This window comes from Ptychodera flava, chromosome 8 (assembly GCF_041260155.1).
Source record: "Ptychodera flava strain L36383 chromosome 8, AS_Pfla_20210202, whole genome shotgun sequence".
Lineage (NCBI taxonomy): Eukaryota > Metazoa > Hemichordata > Enteropneusta > Ptychoderidae > Ptychodera > Ptychodera flava.
Genome location: NC_091935.1, coordinates 27,438,091 through 27,452,260, shown reverse-complemented (window position 1 = coordinate 27,452,260; position 14,170 = coordinate 27,438,091). Strand labels below are relative to the sequence as shown.

The 14,170-nt window shown below is 36.8% G+C and overlaps 1 protein-coding gene across 1 annotated transcript in view; it reads right to left on the bottom strand.

Annotated features, from left to right (window-relative positions):
* Nucleotides 1-14,170, bottom strand: part of LOC139138055 (uncharacterized) — a 43,185-nt gene that overhangs the window by 3,316 nt on the left and 25,699 nt on the right. The window contains exons 8-22 of the mRNA XM_070706277.1: nt 14,005-14,127; nt 13,483-13,617; nt 13,136-13,258; nt 11,680-11,823; nt 10,578-10,691; nt 10,155-10,274; nt 9,745-9,858; nt 9,175-9,315; nt 7,124-7,418; nt 6,734-6,840; nt 6,268-6,431; nt 5,320-5,406; nt 4,422-4,527; nt 3,785-3,857; nt 380-437 (exon numbers count right to left, since the gene is read on the bottom strand). Of these exons, the coding sequence (XP_070562378.1) occupies nt 380-437; nt 3,785-3,857; nt 4,422-4,527; nt 5,320-5,406; nt 6,268-6,431; nt 6,734-6,840; nt 7,124-7,418; nt 9,175-9,315; nt 9,745-9,858; nt 10,155-10,274; nt 10,578-10,691; nt 11,680-11,823; nt 13,136-13,258; nt 13,483-13,617; nt 14,005-14,127 (1,904 nt within the window). The remainder of the gene's footprint in view (nt 1-379; nt 438-3,784; nt 3,858-4,421; nt 4,528-5,319; nt 5,407-6,267; nt 6,432-6,733; nt 6,841-7,123; nt 7,419-9,174; nt 9,316-9,744; nt 9,859-10,154; nt 10,275-10,577; nt 10,692-11,679; nt 11,824-13,135; nt 13,259-13,482; nt 13,618-14,004; nt 14,128-14,170) is intronic.

Sequence of the window (14,170 nt, the reverse complement as noted above, 5' to 3'; positions counted from 1 at the left end):
ATAACTGCACAGAATAGTCAAATGTAATGCACAGGGTTGAATATTTTCAACTGTGAGATTGTATGTTCTGTTTCCTTTGCAATATTACCAATATTTGAAAATGGCGGGAAATCAAGATGACCGTTAAAATTTGAATTTAATTGTCGAATATTTCACAAAGGAATGGTTTCCTAATGCAGTAAAAGCCCATATCCCTTCAGACGGTAGAATTCAGAGACAACCAGGATAGAATAGGAAGATATTTTGAGGTCAACAAATTTCAAGAGTTACAGCTAGTGGAGCTTTAAGCTAGGATTATAAATGCTACTTTCATCTCTCTTTTTAAAGCATCATGGTCCTTTAAGCCGTCCGTTCACTCTTAAAAAAAACTCAGACTTACAGAGTAAGAACTCGACGGCCACGATGTGAGTGACATCATCTTCGTATACTCTGTTATGCTGAAAAGAAACCATTATATTTGGTTTCAGTGTCATATTCATTTGCTAGTGAAACTCCTGAAGAATCAAAACACCGATAACAAAGAATAGTATATTTGCTCGTACTGCACGCACAGCATTTGAAATTTTTGAAACTATTCCACAACTGTTATAGATGAATTATTTGTAATTCCTTTTTCCACTGCATTTTTAATTTAAAATGATGTTAATCAGAGTTTATTGCCCTATGTCATTTGTTTCTGTGTCGTACTAGCGTGACTGTCACTTGTGCTGCGTCAGTTACGAGACTAAGTCGAGTGTCTAACGAACAAGAAAACAGCTGGTATTGGCTAGTAATCGATATATCACATACGCCCTGCTCAAAATGCAAAAACCAATATTAGGAAACCGTATCGATATATCACACACCATGCCCAACAGGTAAAAAGAATTGTGTGACAGATATTTACAGAAGCATGCTCCAAGCAAGAAAATGTAATAGTCGCGCCAGCGGCTTACTGACTACGCATGCGCTTATTCATAATATACTATGCGAGTAACCGGAAGTGTACCCTTCTTTCTCATGATGGGCGCCGCCATGTTTGTTTTTTTTGAGTACTCGTAAATAAACAAATACGAAACAAATTACTATGATATAACATGCCTTTTATAAAATATACCTCTTTTATTAGCCAGTAAATGTTATTATACACCTTGTCGCTGATACAAAGTATCGTTGATATAGATAAACGGAGAAAACTGTCGTGCATATGAACGGGGGCATACGCAAAGAATGCTGGGATTGAATTATAGAAGAGCGCCCCCTGTGTTCAATAATTAGATTCAAAATTGCAAGTTTTTAGACGGAACGCTATAGTTTTCACCTTGCAAGTGGAAGGTGGGCAGTGCGGTTACCATTGCAATGATAATTATTGCATAATACGTCCCTTGCTTAACGCAATAGGCTGTTATCATTGTAAAATTGCCAATTTTTGTCCAAAATTTTTACACGCTACAGAAAATCTATACCTGCCCTGCTGCAAGTTTTGACGTCGTGTAAGTACGTGAACTGCTTTCATCAGAGGGAAACTGGGCATAGTTGTCATATAAACGTTTATGAAGTAACAATTACAGTTTATCATGAATCAATACAAATAACATTGCCAATCTTAACCCCTGGCGCGACACCAAGGGCTGAGCCCTATATAATATTACGTCGCCCCGTCCCCGGAAGGGACGTCCATCCCAGATTTTGATACAGATGTACCTTGGACAGTTCGAACATCAAAGCGCAAACTGAGATTTCGGATTTCCGTGAAATCTGGGGTCAAAAGTCTACATTATCATCCGAACACAGGCGACCAAACTCGACATAAAGATAAAAACTGTGTTTAAGGTTAAACAGGGGTGAAAGTCTACATTATGTCAAAATTTCAATGGCCAAAGTTCTCCTCGAGACGAAAGGGGGATTCCAAATTGGGGTACAGCGGCAGTACCCGTCTCCCGCCTCCCGTCTTCACGTTAACTAGGAAGCACTCTGTGCAAACTATGAATTTCAAAGAGAATTGCATTGAAACTCACTTCTGTAACCTCCACAAATGTAATAATCTCCACAAATGTAATATCAACCACAATTGTAATAAAATGCACCCTAAATGTAATATCGCCCATAAATGTAACAAAAATCAACCATAAATGTAATAAAAACACCAACCACAAATGTAATAAATGGTAACCATAATTGTAATAAAAAACACCCATAAATTTAATACTTATCAACCATAAATGTAATAAATCTATTTTTTCGTTGCAATTGAGGAATTAGCCCTTAAATATTGATCTATGTAATAAGGAAAGCAACTCCACACATTATTCATTTCTCTAATTGTTTGCGTTTAGTGTGTTCTGCATATTTGAAAGTGTATTTTACGTTTCCCTATTTTATGTACAGAACTGATTGGCCATGGCTAGACACAGCTGTAATCTGAACGTCAGTGCAGTCTCTACTCCAGAGTGGGGAAGACTGCATAACACTACGATCCTTTAACGCCGTTTTTTTTCGAAAATTCCCGTACTTTCTTAATCGATCGCCTCAAATTCGTCTTCAGTGGATAAATTGTGTGGAATAATCGATAGATTGTTTGTATTCCTATGTTGTCCAACTTGAAGTTTGTTCCTTCACAAGGGATGTCAGGATGTCTAATTTTGTTCTACTGTCTTGTTTTTTACTAGATTGAAATATATGTTCTCGTCAACATGTTTTGTGTCATAAGTTTCTGTTATAAGGTTTTATATTTCCCTGTTATTTGTTCTGAGTCATCTGTCATAAACTTTGTGTGGTATCACTGGTTGACGAGTTATTTTGACGCTTCCTTATTATGTAATTATCAGTGTCTAGAACTGCTGTTCCACTTCCATTATCTAACGGTTTGATCAGTACTTCTTCGTTTTCTGATAGCGTTCTCAAGGTATTCTATTCTGTGTTTCGGAAAGGAAACCTAGTTTCAGGAAAGTATGCAATAACATTACCATAGTCTTATTAAAGTTATTATTTACTCAGGGCATTGATAAACAAATGATCACATATGCAAGTTCAAGTTATTACATTTATGGTTGAGTTTTATTACATTTATGGTTAATTTGTTTATTACATTTGTGGTTGCGGGTTGTTACATTAACGGTTGACTATTTTATTACATTTGTGGTTGATTTTACTACAATTGTGGTTGATATTACATTTGTGGAGATTATTACATTTGTGGAGGTTAAAACTTCCTTTGTATAGGCAGTACTTACGGTCAAATCGATATAACACTTACTCATCTTTTTGACATATGTTGGACGCGAAAATTTTGTTTCTTTTTCAGTGAAAGGTGCTTTGTGGAGCGGCCTTTACACTTACTGCGGACTTAAAAGTGTATGTAATAAACAAGACAAGTGACTTTTAACGTTTATAACTCGGCGTTTACCTCACATATCTTTTTACGGTAATGTCACCAGTATGCAGCAGTACAGACATGCGTATGGGATAACTAGTCACTCTAAATGATCGCAAATGAAAAAAATAGTTGGCGCATCGAAATTGCTCAGTAACAGAACTTTAAACCTCTCCCTTTCGAAATAAAAAAATAAAAATCAGGGATCACTGTGCAAAATTTGATACCCATGTGTCAACTCTATGGGGGAAAATTAAATTTTTGATTTTCATGAAACTGAGACGGCGAAAATTGTAGTTCCTCAATCAGCTTCAAAATGAGCCCACACAAGGGGTAGACTAAAACAGTATTTTAAAAGTCTGAGATTCTAAATATCTGTCCGCAAGGCACATTCCACCTTACACATACACGCATGCACTGGGCACTACTCACCTGCAACGTTGTCGACAATCACATTGAAGTTTGGCATTCTGGTAAAAGAAGTTGATCAACTGAACACATGCGTCTGAAAATGACAAATTTATCCACTTGTATAATGTACAACCAAATGACATTTGATGTAAGTAAAACACCTATTGGAAACTTACCGATTTGTTGGTCGGATAGTCTGTTGGTCTGAGCGCAAATTGTTTACAAACTAACTTGAAAGGTATTTACTTTTGTTCATCCATTATAAATTGATCTATTTATCACAAAACATGTACAGGAGACTTGTTTGAACTGTGCCTGTGCGACTTCAACAAATCTATCTAACGCAAGGTATCCGGATGCATCACGTCAACATCATTTAAATTTTATCATGTACACACGGCAAAGAGGTTTTTGCTTTCGCCAACGTACCTTGGATACAGTTTCTGTTTTGGTCGTATTGTCCCATATGACTTTTGAGGATAGTTCCGACGTCAGCCCCCCTCCCCCCTTTAACGAAATTTGCGTTCATGGTGAATTTGCTGTGAAACATCACAAATGTGATCCTTTCGATACAAAATTCGAATCGTTGGCCACAGCCATGTAATCCTGTCAACTATCTTGTCAAGTCTTAAAATATTACTTTTTGTCATGTTCCTACCTTGAGTTTTGTTGAGAACGTCACAATATGGTTTGCTTAGATAGGAAACAGGGACACATCCACACTTTTTAAACGTCTCTCTGTACAAGCAATCTCTTTGGCAAGCCTTGAATGAAGCAACCGATTTGAAAAAATAAAAGTAAGACATTACGACACAAGAAAAAAAAATATAACTCCATAGATGATACAAATATTAACACTGAACAATATTGGATGGACAAAACACTATGATGTTTGGTTCATCTCGTATCCGATTCCGTATAAAAGGGCAACTGAACAATCCCCACCCATGGCAATGTCGATGACGTGCCTTCACTATGTATACATGTTGTACATCCGTTTGATTTTACTCTGATTCATTCAATATAGTACAACTTGGCTCAACGATTTCCCAGCATGAACAGCTATAACATTCAAAATTGAGCATACCGCCTGTTCAAATAATGATTTTTTTAATTCAGTGGCAGTACTCAAAACAACATCAGCAATTGGGGCGCTTGTGCAAGCAGAAGAGACGGCAGCCAAATTAACAGCAAAAATCCACGAGTTTTCAGTATGTGCTTTCAAAAGAATGTAGAGATATTTCGTGAGTTATTTTGGGGCTTGCCCGATTCTTCACTTCAGGAAGTTAGAAAGATTTAAAATCGTACCAGCTAGAGTACATCTAATAGTCCACAAACATTTCGTCAACGACCAAGGATTTCATACGAATCCTTGATAGCCCATCAAATTAAAGATTAACATTCATGTCGAGGAGGTACGCAGTGCATTGTCGTCAAATACAGTAACAGTAGAAAATCGACGGGAATTAACATTAACATCCGGGATAGTACTGACTCCTTCCTGGTCTGTTACAAGTAATGCTTGTTGGAACAGAATATATATAATGCATACTCACCGATATGGAGTAGAAAAAAGCCCCCGAGTCCACATGAGTTTGGTTTGTACAGTTGCCATGAGGTTTGTCCATTCTATGTTCTTGTCGCTAACGAAGCAGAGAGGACAGATACAATATTTGTCAGTACTCGACATTGTATGGAAGCTGCATCTTTATTCATTGAAACCCAAACAAATGCGGAAAACTGTTTTTGTCAAATATATAGTGAAGGTGTGTTGTCGTCAAAATCGGAGCAAAATTGGTATGTTTGTCACAGTCACAGTTACAAGCGCCATAACAATAGAAGCCTGAAAGATTCAGTCGCGTGCGGGCGCTCCGGCGCACTGCGACCTACGACCCTTTACCAAAAAAGGGTCGTAGGTCGCAGGTCGTAGGTCGCAGTGCGCCGGAGCGCCCGCACGCGACTGAATCTTTCAGTCTATAACAATAGAAGCTTCTCAAAAAAGGTTTTCTTCGAAACTCGTACACTCCTTTTATCCGATGATCTTGAACAGCATTAAACCGGTTGAGAAGGGCCCCACAGACTTCTTAATGTGGACAACCTTTTGGTCTGCCGTTTGACGTTTTCTTTTTAAAAGATTGAGATTAATTGTACTAGGGATTAATTCTCGAACTCATTTTGGAGAACACGATATTGTAGTAATGTTGGTGTAAAAACAATTTTAAGCTCATCTACTTTTGATTTTGAAAGTCACATGTTTTTTGGGTGATTTCTAATTTTTCAATTTTCCGCTTTCGGGCACAATACTGTTGACAAATTTGAACACTCTATTCTCCAAAAATGGTTCAGATAATGTTAATCGGCAAATTAAATAACAGATGTATACTTTTATCACAAGTCACTCTAAAATACCATGAAAGTTACAGAAAATATTGTCAGGGTCAAAGAAATTTGACGTATCTGTATGCCTTAGTGAAGTAGATACGAAATGCAAAATAGAGTCTTACCTTTTTAATGATGACTGATGTTGCTGTTCCAGTCTTTGCGTCGATACCCTCGTCCTCCGGAAAGGGCGTAGTATGTTGGTCGTGTACGACAATTCTTACACCGGCTTCTTGTCCAAATATGCTTACGTATTCGTCTTGTTCGGTATATAAGGTGAGTTTCAAACCTGATAAAGGAATAAAAGCATATTTTTCAATTAAAATCAACAGTCATGGATAAAATAAAAACATAATATCACCAACTTTTTGATCCACAAGTGCTACCAACTTCCACCCCCCCCCCCCGGCCCCGTGAGGAGTTTAACAAAGTTAAGGTTACAACAAGTTTTGTCCTTTGAAATATATTTTGAAAAACATACTTTATGGTTAGTCACTGATTCGTGCACAAACATCGAGAATTTCTATGCCCTACAGCTGCGCACTTTTTGTCAATTCATTTCAACACTTGTACTCAACAATCCAACATTACCGAATTCGGATCCTGTGTTTGATGCCTTCCGCAGGACAGAACCGTTTTTCCCGTGGTTGAAAGTGTAGCAATTTCCATACACATCATTTTGGAATTGATGGAAATCTCTGGAAGTGTTTAATGAACAAAATGTGTAAGTGTTATATGTACGCATTTTTTTAAATGTCCACTGAACTCCCCAGGACTGTCGTGCTTGAATATGCTAAAACCTCAATTCAATGGCGAGATGTAGGTTATAGCAAAATAAATCGATAACTAAAACACTCACAGTCAATGCAAGTGAATTGAGCTTTATCGGAATTATAAGAACAGCCCCAAAAGACGAGTACATTGCAACGAAGAGATGAACACTGTTAACTGAGAAATGTACATCCAGAACATCTTACGTACGTTACACTGCATTCCTGTTGATCATACGTGCATTGAACAATTAAGTCGTGTCCTTGATGACCCATTCTCCTGACCTCCTCTTGGCTAAGGCGTAACACATTCCTCAGGTCACTGAAGTCTGGAGTGTTGCTGGAAACAAGAAAATGATCCCATAATGGCGGATACTCTTTCGGTATGAAGTCCGTCGGTCTGTTGACGAAGAAGTGCTCTCGAAAATCTTCGTAGACATCCTGGTCGTCTGATATTTCAAGGTATTTGGTGTTCCAACCTTTCTCGGATGTGATGTCACGAACAGCTGCAATAAAAAGGATGCTACTTTCATCACTCTCCTCGGGTAAAGGGTTCCTGTAAAGTTTACATATTTTCAATGATTTGTAGCTGAGGATTTGCTTCCTTCAAATAGGAAACTCCATATCAGCTTTATACAACTGTTACAGTTACTTTGGAGTAATAATCAAGGACGCAAAATACTCATTTAACGTTTTCTATATGTAATATTTATCTATTTTCATATTGAAGCTTAAAATTCATCTCGGATAATGTAAATATCATAAGAATAAAAATTTGGACCTCACTTGTCCAATCAGCGTTTTAGAAGCAGTGTTTGTTATTTTACAAAGCGCAATAAGTCTACAGTGTAATGTGATGTGCAATTGAGCTCAATGACCGCCTTGTTTTAATGACTACGAAGCTAGTAGTAGTTTTTAAAGGAATATTTGTTGATTCGTTGTACCTAATTATAATTTCAGAAAGGAAAAGATTATGAATAATGAAGTGGAAACTCATGGAAGTGTTCTGACATAGTGCGAGAATGCATCAAAGAATTACACTAACAGTGACATTTCATTTTGATGTAAAATCGAACAATAAATGAAGACCTGTTAAATCACGACAAAATTTTGAAGGAAAATTTGATAAATATTCACTTTTTACTACACCTTTGGAAGCTCTCCAATGAGCACATTTAGACATGACAATGATGGTAATGGGGCCATCAATTAGTTAGTGAGGTTGTTCTGTTTGACCACCTGTTTGAATAATTTGCATGTAAGTCATTCCATCAACTTTAGACAAACTTGTATATTATCTTTTGCAAATAATGATGCAAAGAGAGTAATGTCTTAGAGTAGAATTTTGAATACTTTGACCTATTTCGGTCATTCTTTTGTTCAATTGCATATTACTCATGCCTCAAAACGGGATTATTGCTACAAACTTTCAAATTCCCGGTGTCAGTAGTTTATAAGTTTGCTACAAGTTGACCATTCTGACATTTATTTATTCATTGGTATCAGTCAATTTATCCAACTTTATTTTGAACAAACGTGCATCTGTATGCCACTGACAATGTTTCTTACAATTATTAAAGTCAGGAAAATGTTCCATTTTGACTGTGTGTACATACACACATTTACAAGTAGTATATACATGTAACATCTAATGTACAGACCACTGCGAAAACATATGTAACTCAAAGTTCAAAGACTGTTGTTGAGGTTGCTTGAAAGTTGGTGCCTTAGGAAGAGTTTAAGGTTTTGTGAAGGTATCTCGACTAGTAATCTTTCATATAAAAAGCTGTCACTACCTACATTTTCGGTACCCTCATCTCTGAAAACAATCGTCCGATATCTTTGAGGGTTTTTTGAAAGATATTCCATACATGCGTGAATGTCTGTATGCATATCCGTGTATGTGTTAAATAGATAATAAATCACAAGAGAAGGCTTCATGTTGCTTTCAGTTTTATTCTCATGACATTCTATGGAGATGAGACGTCAAAATTACACGCATGACAAAATTAGCTTTGTTTTATTTTATTTCATTTTTGAAATTTTTTATGAGATTTTTCGAGATTATGATTATTATGAGATTTCATTATTGTTATTTTTACATTGTTATTCATATCATTACTATAATCATCATCATTATCACTATTAGCCTACTTCATTTCCATGTCTTCAAATCGTAATTGATTGAAACGGTAATTGAGAAAATAATTCAATCAAAGCTCATGATATGTCCATGTATCAGTGTTGAGAATAACCACTTACCGTATTCACAATCGTATTCATCGTCACCAAAATGGCAGTCAGTGAATCGATCACACTGGCGATCGTCAGGGATACATTTTACAACGATACGATTACCCTCTTCGAATCCTGATTGACAGGCATACTGAGATGAATTGCAAACTGCAAGTAAAATAATAATACAAGTAATTGATCATGGAAAACGTATAAGCATAAAAGGGGTGATCTCATAACAATAGTTCCTTTGAGTAAAATCAAATGTTATTAGGTAAACTTCATATCATATGATCTCAAACTGCTACACAAAATTTACTTAAAACCTGCCTTTGAGAAATCTGTAGATAACATCGACCACGCTATTACAATCAAATCGGACGCAGTTTGACTAGCAGAACTTGTAAAAAAGGAAAAACTAATGCTAGATTTCTTAAAAACCCTTCTGACATGGGGAAAACCACACATCGATTTAGAAATTACAAGTGGTCGAACGTCAAGTTAGTTTGAAACAACTGAGTTCCAAATAATTAAGTACATGGCCACAACTAAACGGAAAGGTTGGTAGCTTGAACAGTATTGGATTAATGTACTTACGTGTGCAATTTAATTCATCAGAGCCGTCGCCACAGTCGTCGACCCCATCGCATACGAGAAACGCATTTACACACCATCCACTGGTACACTGTAATTCATTGTCTTTACAGGTGGCTTAAAGAACAAAGTCACATGACTTTGATTTGTCATAGACATGTTTTCCCGTACGCAAATAAGGCTTATCGAACAAGGTTCATGCGAGGAAAAGAAATAGTTGTTTGCTCGTTTTGTCATGGTCATGAGTTTCGTATATTTGTCGGCTGTACCGCTGTAAGCTTTCTTTCGAATGTTTTCATTTGCTATACATTCCATCAGTGTTATTCGAAAGTAGCTTTTCAGTGCAAAATCACTACTTTCTATATATTTCTTATTCAGAAACGTTGTAAATTGTATAAATCAAACAGTCCTACCATCGCAGAAGATCTCATCGCTACCATCTGTACATTCTGGTTTGGTCGGTTCGTCACAGTACAGATACTGACGTATGCACTGACCATTGCGACATCGAAAATATCCTTCTGGACACCTATCTGTGGTTAAATATAGCTTGGTATCACTATTATTAACGATGGACAATCAGCAGCAACTTTACTTTCCGTAAGGAGGTGCAGCGAAATCATACATAGACTGTTTGAGTAAAGTGGGAATTCGACGAATTCAGATTTAATCTTCATACGTTTGTTTCTCTCAAAGATAACTTTAAAATTGAGTAATAAATTACTACACCAGTCAAACCCATTGTTTTACATACAGAGCTTGATGGGTGTAAAACGAAACAAGGGGGTCGCGTTTACGTTCAGGGTGTCCATATGGGTGAAAGAACTGTCACTCACGATTCTCACAGTTTACTTCATCCATTTCGAGAGGGCAGTCAAAGTTATCGTCACAGCGTTTCTCCATAAGTTTACAGCGTAATCCGCATTGAAACTGGGATTCCAGGCATGTGTCTGAAAGACAGTGTATTTTTGAATTTATAAAACGTTTATCAGTGCTGAACCCAGCCCGAAACGTAAGAAACGGAGATAATCATATCAACATTGAAGTCTTTTGCTCTTATAGAGGTAATTCTTTTCTACGTTGGTCCTCATTATGACCGCATTTGAACCTTACTGTGTAAAATAACAAGAAATGTTACAAACATGACAGGTCGATGGCACATAGAATAGAGGTGTGTCACACTTCCAATGCAGGATAGATAATACGATATGCCAGAAGAGGGCGCCACTTATTTGTATGTAAAACATTAGATTGGTTATTATGTTTGGTTCATATTAAGGATAGCATTATCCCCTAGGGGACACCTTAAGATTCATAATTGCTAAATGGTGGTTGCCATGGGAATGGTAATAAATGGCAAGATACGTTTTTTTTTACTTGATTGAAAACAAATTAAATATGAAATAATATGACAAACCTAAATGGAACATGGTTTCAATTTGCTGAAAGTTTGGCGCTGTGACAAGCAATTGTGTGCAACACTTTTAAAGAATATTCAGTTGCTTGTTATTTTTTGAGTTCAAGACTCGGAAGAACCATTAAAGGATCTCATCCCGTGCATTTGATAACCAATCCATACTCGCCACAGATTGGAGACCATGGTTGAGAGAAACACTGTTTCAAACAGTAAAGATATACATACCTTGCGTTGAAGCACAACTTTTTAATTTTTTAAATTTCGTTGAAATTGTAAAAAATGATGGAAAAAAACAATCAAGTTCGTAGTTACTTGAATATACCAACAATTATACCTAACTTAGTTTGGTTACCATGGAAAACTTGTCATCGTATATCTTAATTGATGTACCGATTCTTCGTGTTAAATGAAATTGCAGAATATTGTGGCAATGTTCAAGTGCGACAGCGGGCGCTCTTTCATGAGTCAAAACGACTATTATCATAATTTCATGGATTCCGAATTAGATTGGCAAAACTTACAGTCTCTGCATGCGCTCTCGTCTTTAAAACCGTGACAGTCGCCCCTCTCGTCACACCAGTGTGTATCATCTAGACAGTAGAACTTTTGATTGTCTTCGTCTGCCAACTGCCAGGAGCACAAAAATGTTCCGTGTGGACAGTCCTCTGTGAGTGCCAAAAGCAAAACTACCCAATAAAAATGAGTTGCGGAGTGCTGTGATCGCATTTCTTGTTCAAGGCGGGACAAGAGGACGGGTTTTACAAGTTGACGATCCCTTGTTACATTCATTGTCAATAAGGGAGCATTCGTTTTTTACAGGGAGGGGTGGGTGGAAATCGGGGGGGGTTGACTTTTACAAAACCGTTTTTTTTGGGGGGGGGGCAAATGTTACAATCAATGATTGGGAGGGGGTCAAATTTTATAAAGGTTTGTATGGAATTATGGAAAAAAAATTGACTTTGAATTTCACCGAAATGTTGCTTGGTCCTCCATACATAATCTATGAGTAGTCTATGAGAAGCTATGAATAATTTCTTTTAAATGCAAATCTAGCTAAATATGTGTATTTATAGACTCTTGAAATTGATATTAATGTACTTGATCAGATTAGGGTAGTTACCGGTGCATGTGTGAGCAAAAATTGATTTTGGAATTTCACCGAAATGTTGATTCACTATCTTGTCTATGAGGAAATTATGAATAATTGTTTTCCTATACAAAACTAGGTAAATCTGTGTATTTATGTACTCTTGATTATTGATATTAGTGTACTTGATTAGACTAGGGCGATTTCAAGTTCACGTTTGTGCAAAAAATTTGATTTTGGAATTTCACCAAAAATGTTGATTCTCCATACATTGTGGTATGTGAGGAAACTTTAAATACCTTTTTACAATACAAAACTAGCTATTAAAAAAGTTTGACAACTGATGTCAACGTAAGTGACGAGAATATCATATTTGAAAGAGCAGATCTGAATAATCGTTATGATGTTGGGATTTCACCCAGTGATTATTTGTGAAGTTCAAAACGGATGCTTTGAAAGTTCAAAGGTCAAATGGAAAATTATATGTCAATTAGGATATTATTGATACGGACTGTGACATCTGGGGGAGGGTCGCTGTTTTTGTGCATGAAAATTGGGGTGGGTAACTCTTTTTCTTGCAAACACTTTTGAAGGGCCTAATTTTTCAGATACATATATATATATATATATATATATATATATATATATATATATATATATAATATATATATATATATATATATATATATATATATATATATATATACATATATCAGATACTTCAAATCGCGGTCCCTTCACCAAGGGACTGTGTTCCAATATACCGTTCCTTGGCCAAAAAATCTGAACATAAATGTTTTCACTCAAAGGTAAAGCTTGCAATTCCTTTAACTTTTTCAGGACAACTATAGACGGGGGTTAATGTAAGGACAAATATAAGAAACTGTTACCTTTTGTGCAATTATGTTCATCGCTCTTGTCTAGGCAGTCAGGATGTAAGTCGCATCTTTTATCTCTGTTTATGCACTGACCATTGTCACATTTGTACTTCTCAGCCTCAGGTGCACATCCCACTGAAATTCCAAGAAATGTATTCCGGTGAAATTCAGAAGGGAGAAATTTAGCGCCGCCATTGAATCCAGTTTGGTATCATTGGTTACCGTACATGCTCAATTTGGCTGGTTGGCATTTAACGGAAATCCGCTATTGTTAGAATAATATGTCAAGCAAATTAGTGCTTAAACGGAAAATGTCACATTTCAAGGAAACAGGAAAGAGATTAATGAGATATACCTACCATGCAGACAGTTTTCTTCGTCTGTCAGGTCAAACTCCGAACTGTAGGCACAGTCGTAGGATCCGTCACACATTTTGGAGTTATCGACGCAAAGATTAGATTGTAGACACTTCATCATTCCGACGGGACACTGGTCTGTATGGGAATACCATATTGGCCGTCGAGCTTTGTATAACATCTGAAGACCGATCGACTAACCTACTTACCTATACATACATACATACATACATGCATGCATGCATACACAGAAAGACGGATGGATGGATGGATGGATGGACGGATATTTCTTCGTTCCCGTAATTTGTGTAGAATTCTAAAATCTAGACGGTTTATGAAATATTGCATTTCGTATTTCCGAGATCGCTCTATTTAATTTTTATGCTCTACTGTTATTGTAAACATCTTTCACTAGACAGATTGCACAACACAGTAAGAATAAATGATTATCCACGTCAAGGCCATCAGCCAGGTAATGTACAAAATCATGGTCACTATGGCAACATGTTGTAAAGGTACACTCACAATGCTCACATCCTTGTTCGTCTGCAGCGTTTTCACAATTTAAATATCCGTTGCACCGAAGATCTTCAGGGATGTACTGTTGGTCGACATCACCACAACGCCATATTGGGTTCTGGTTGTGCCCTGTGTTGAATACAAAGTGCGAAATATCCTTGTGTTCTGTGTA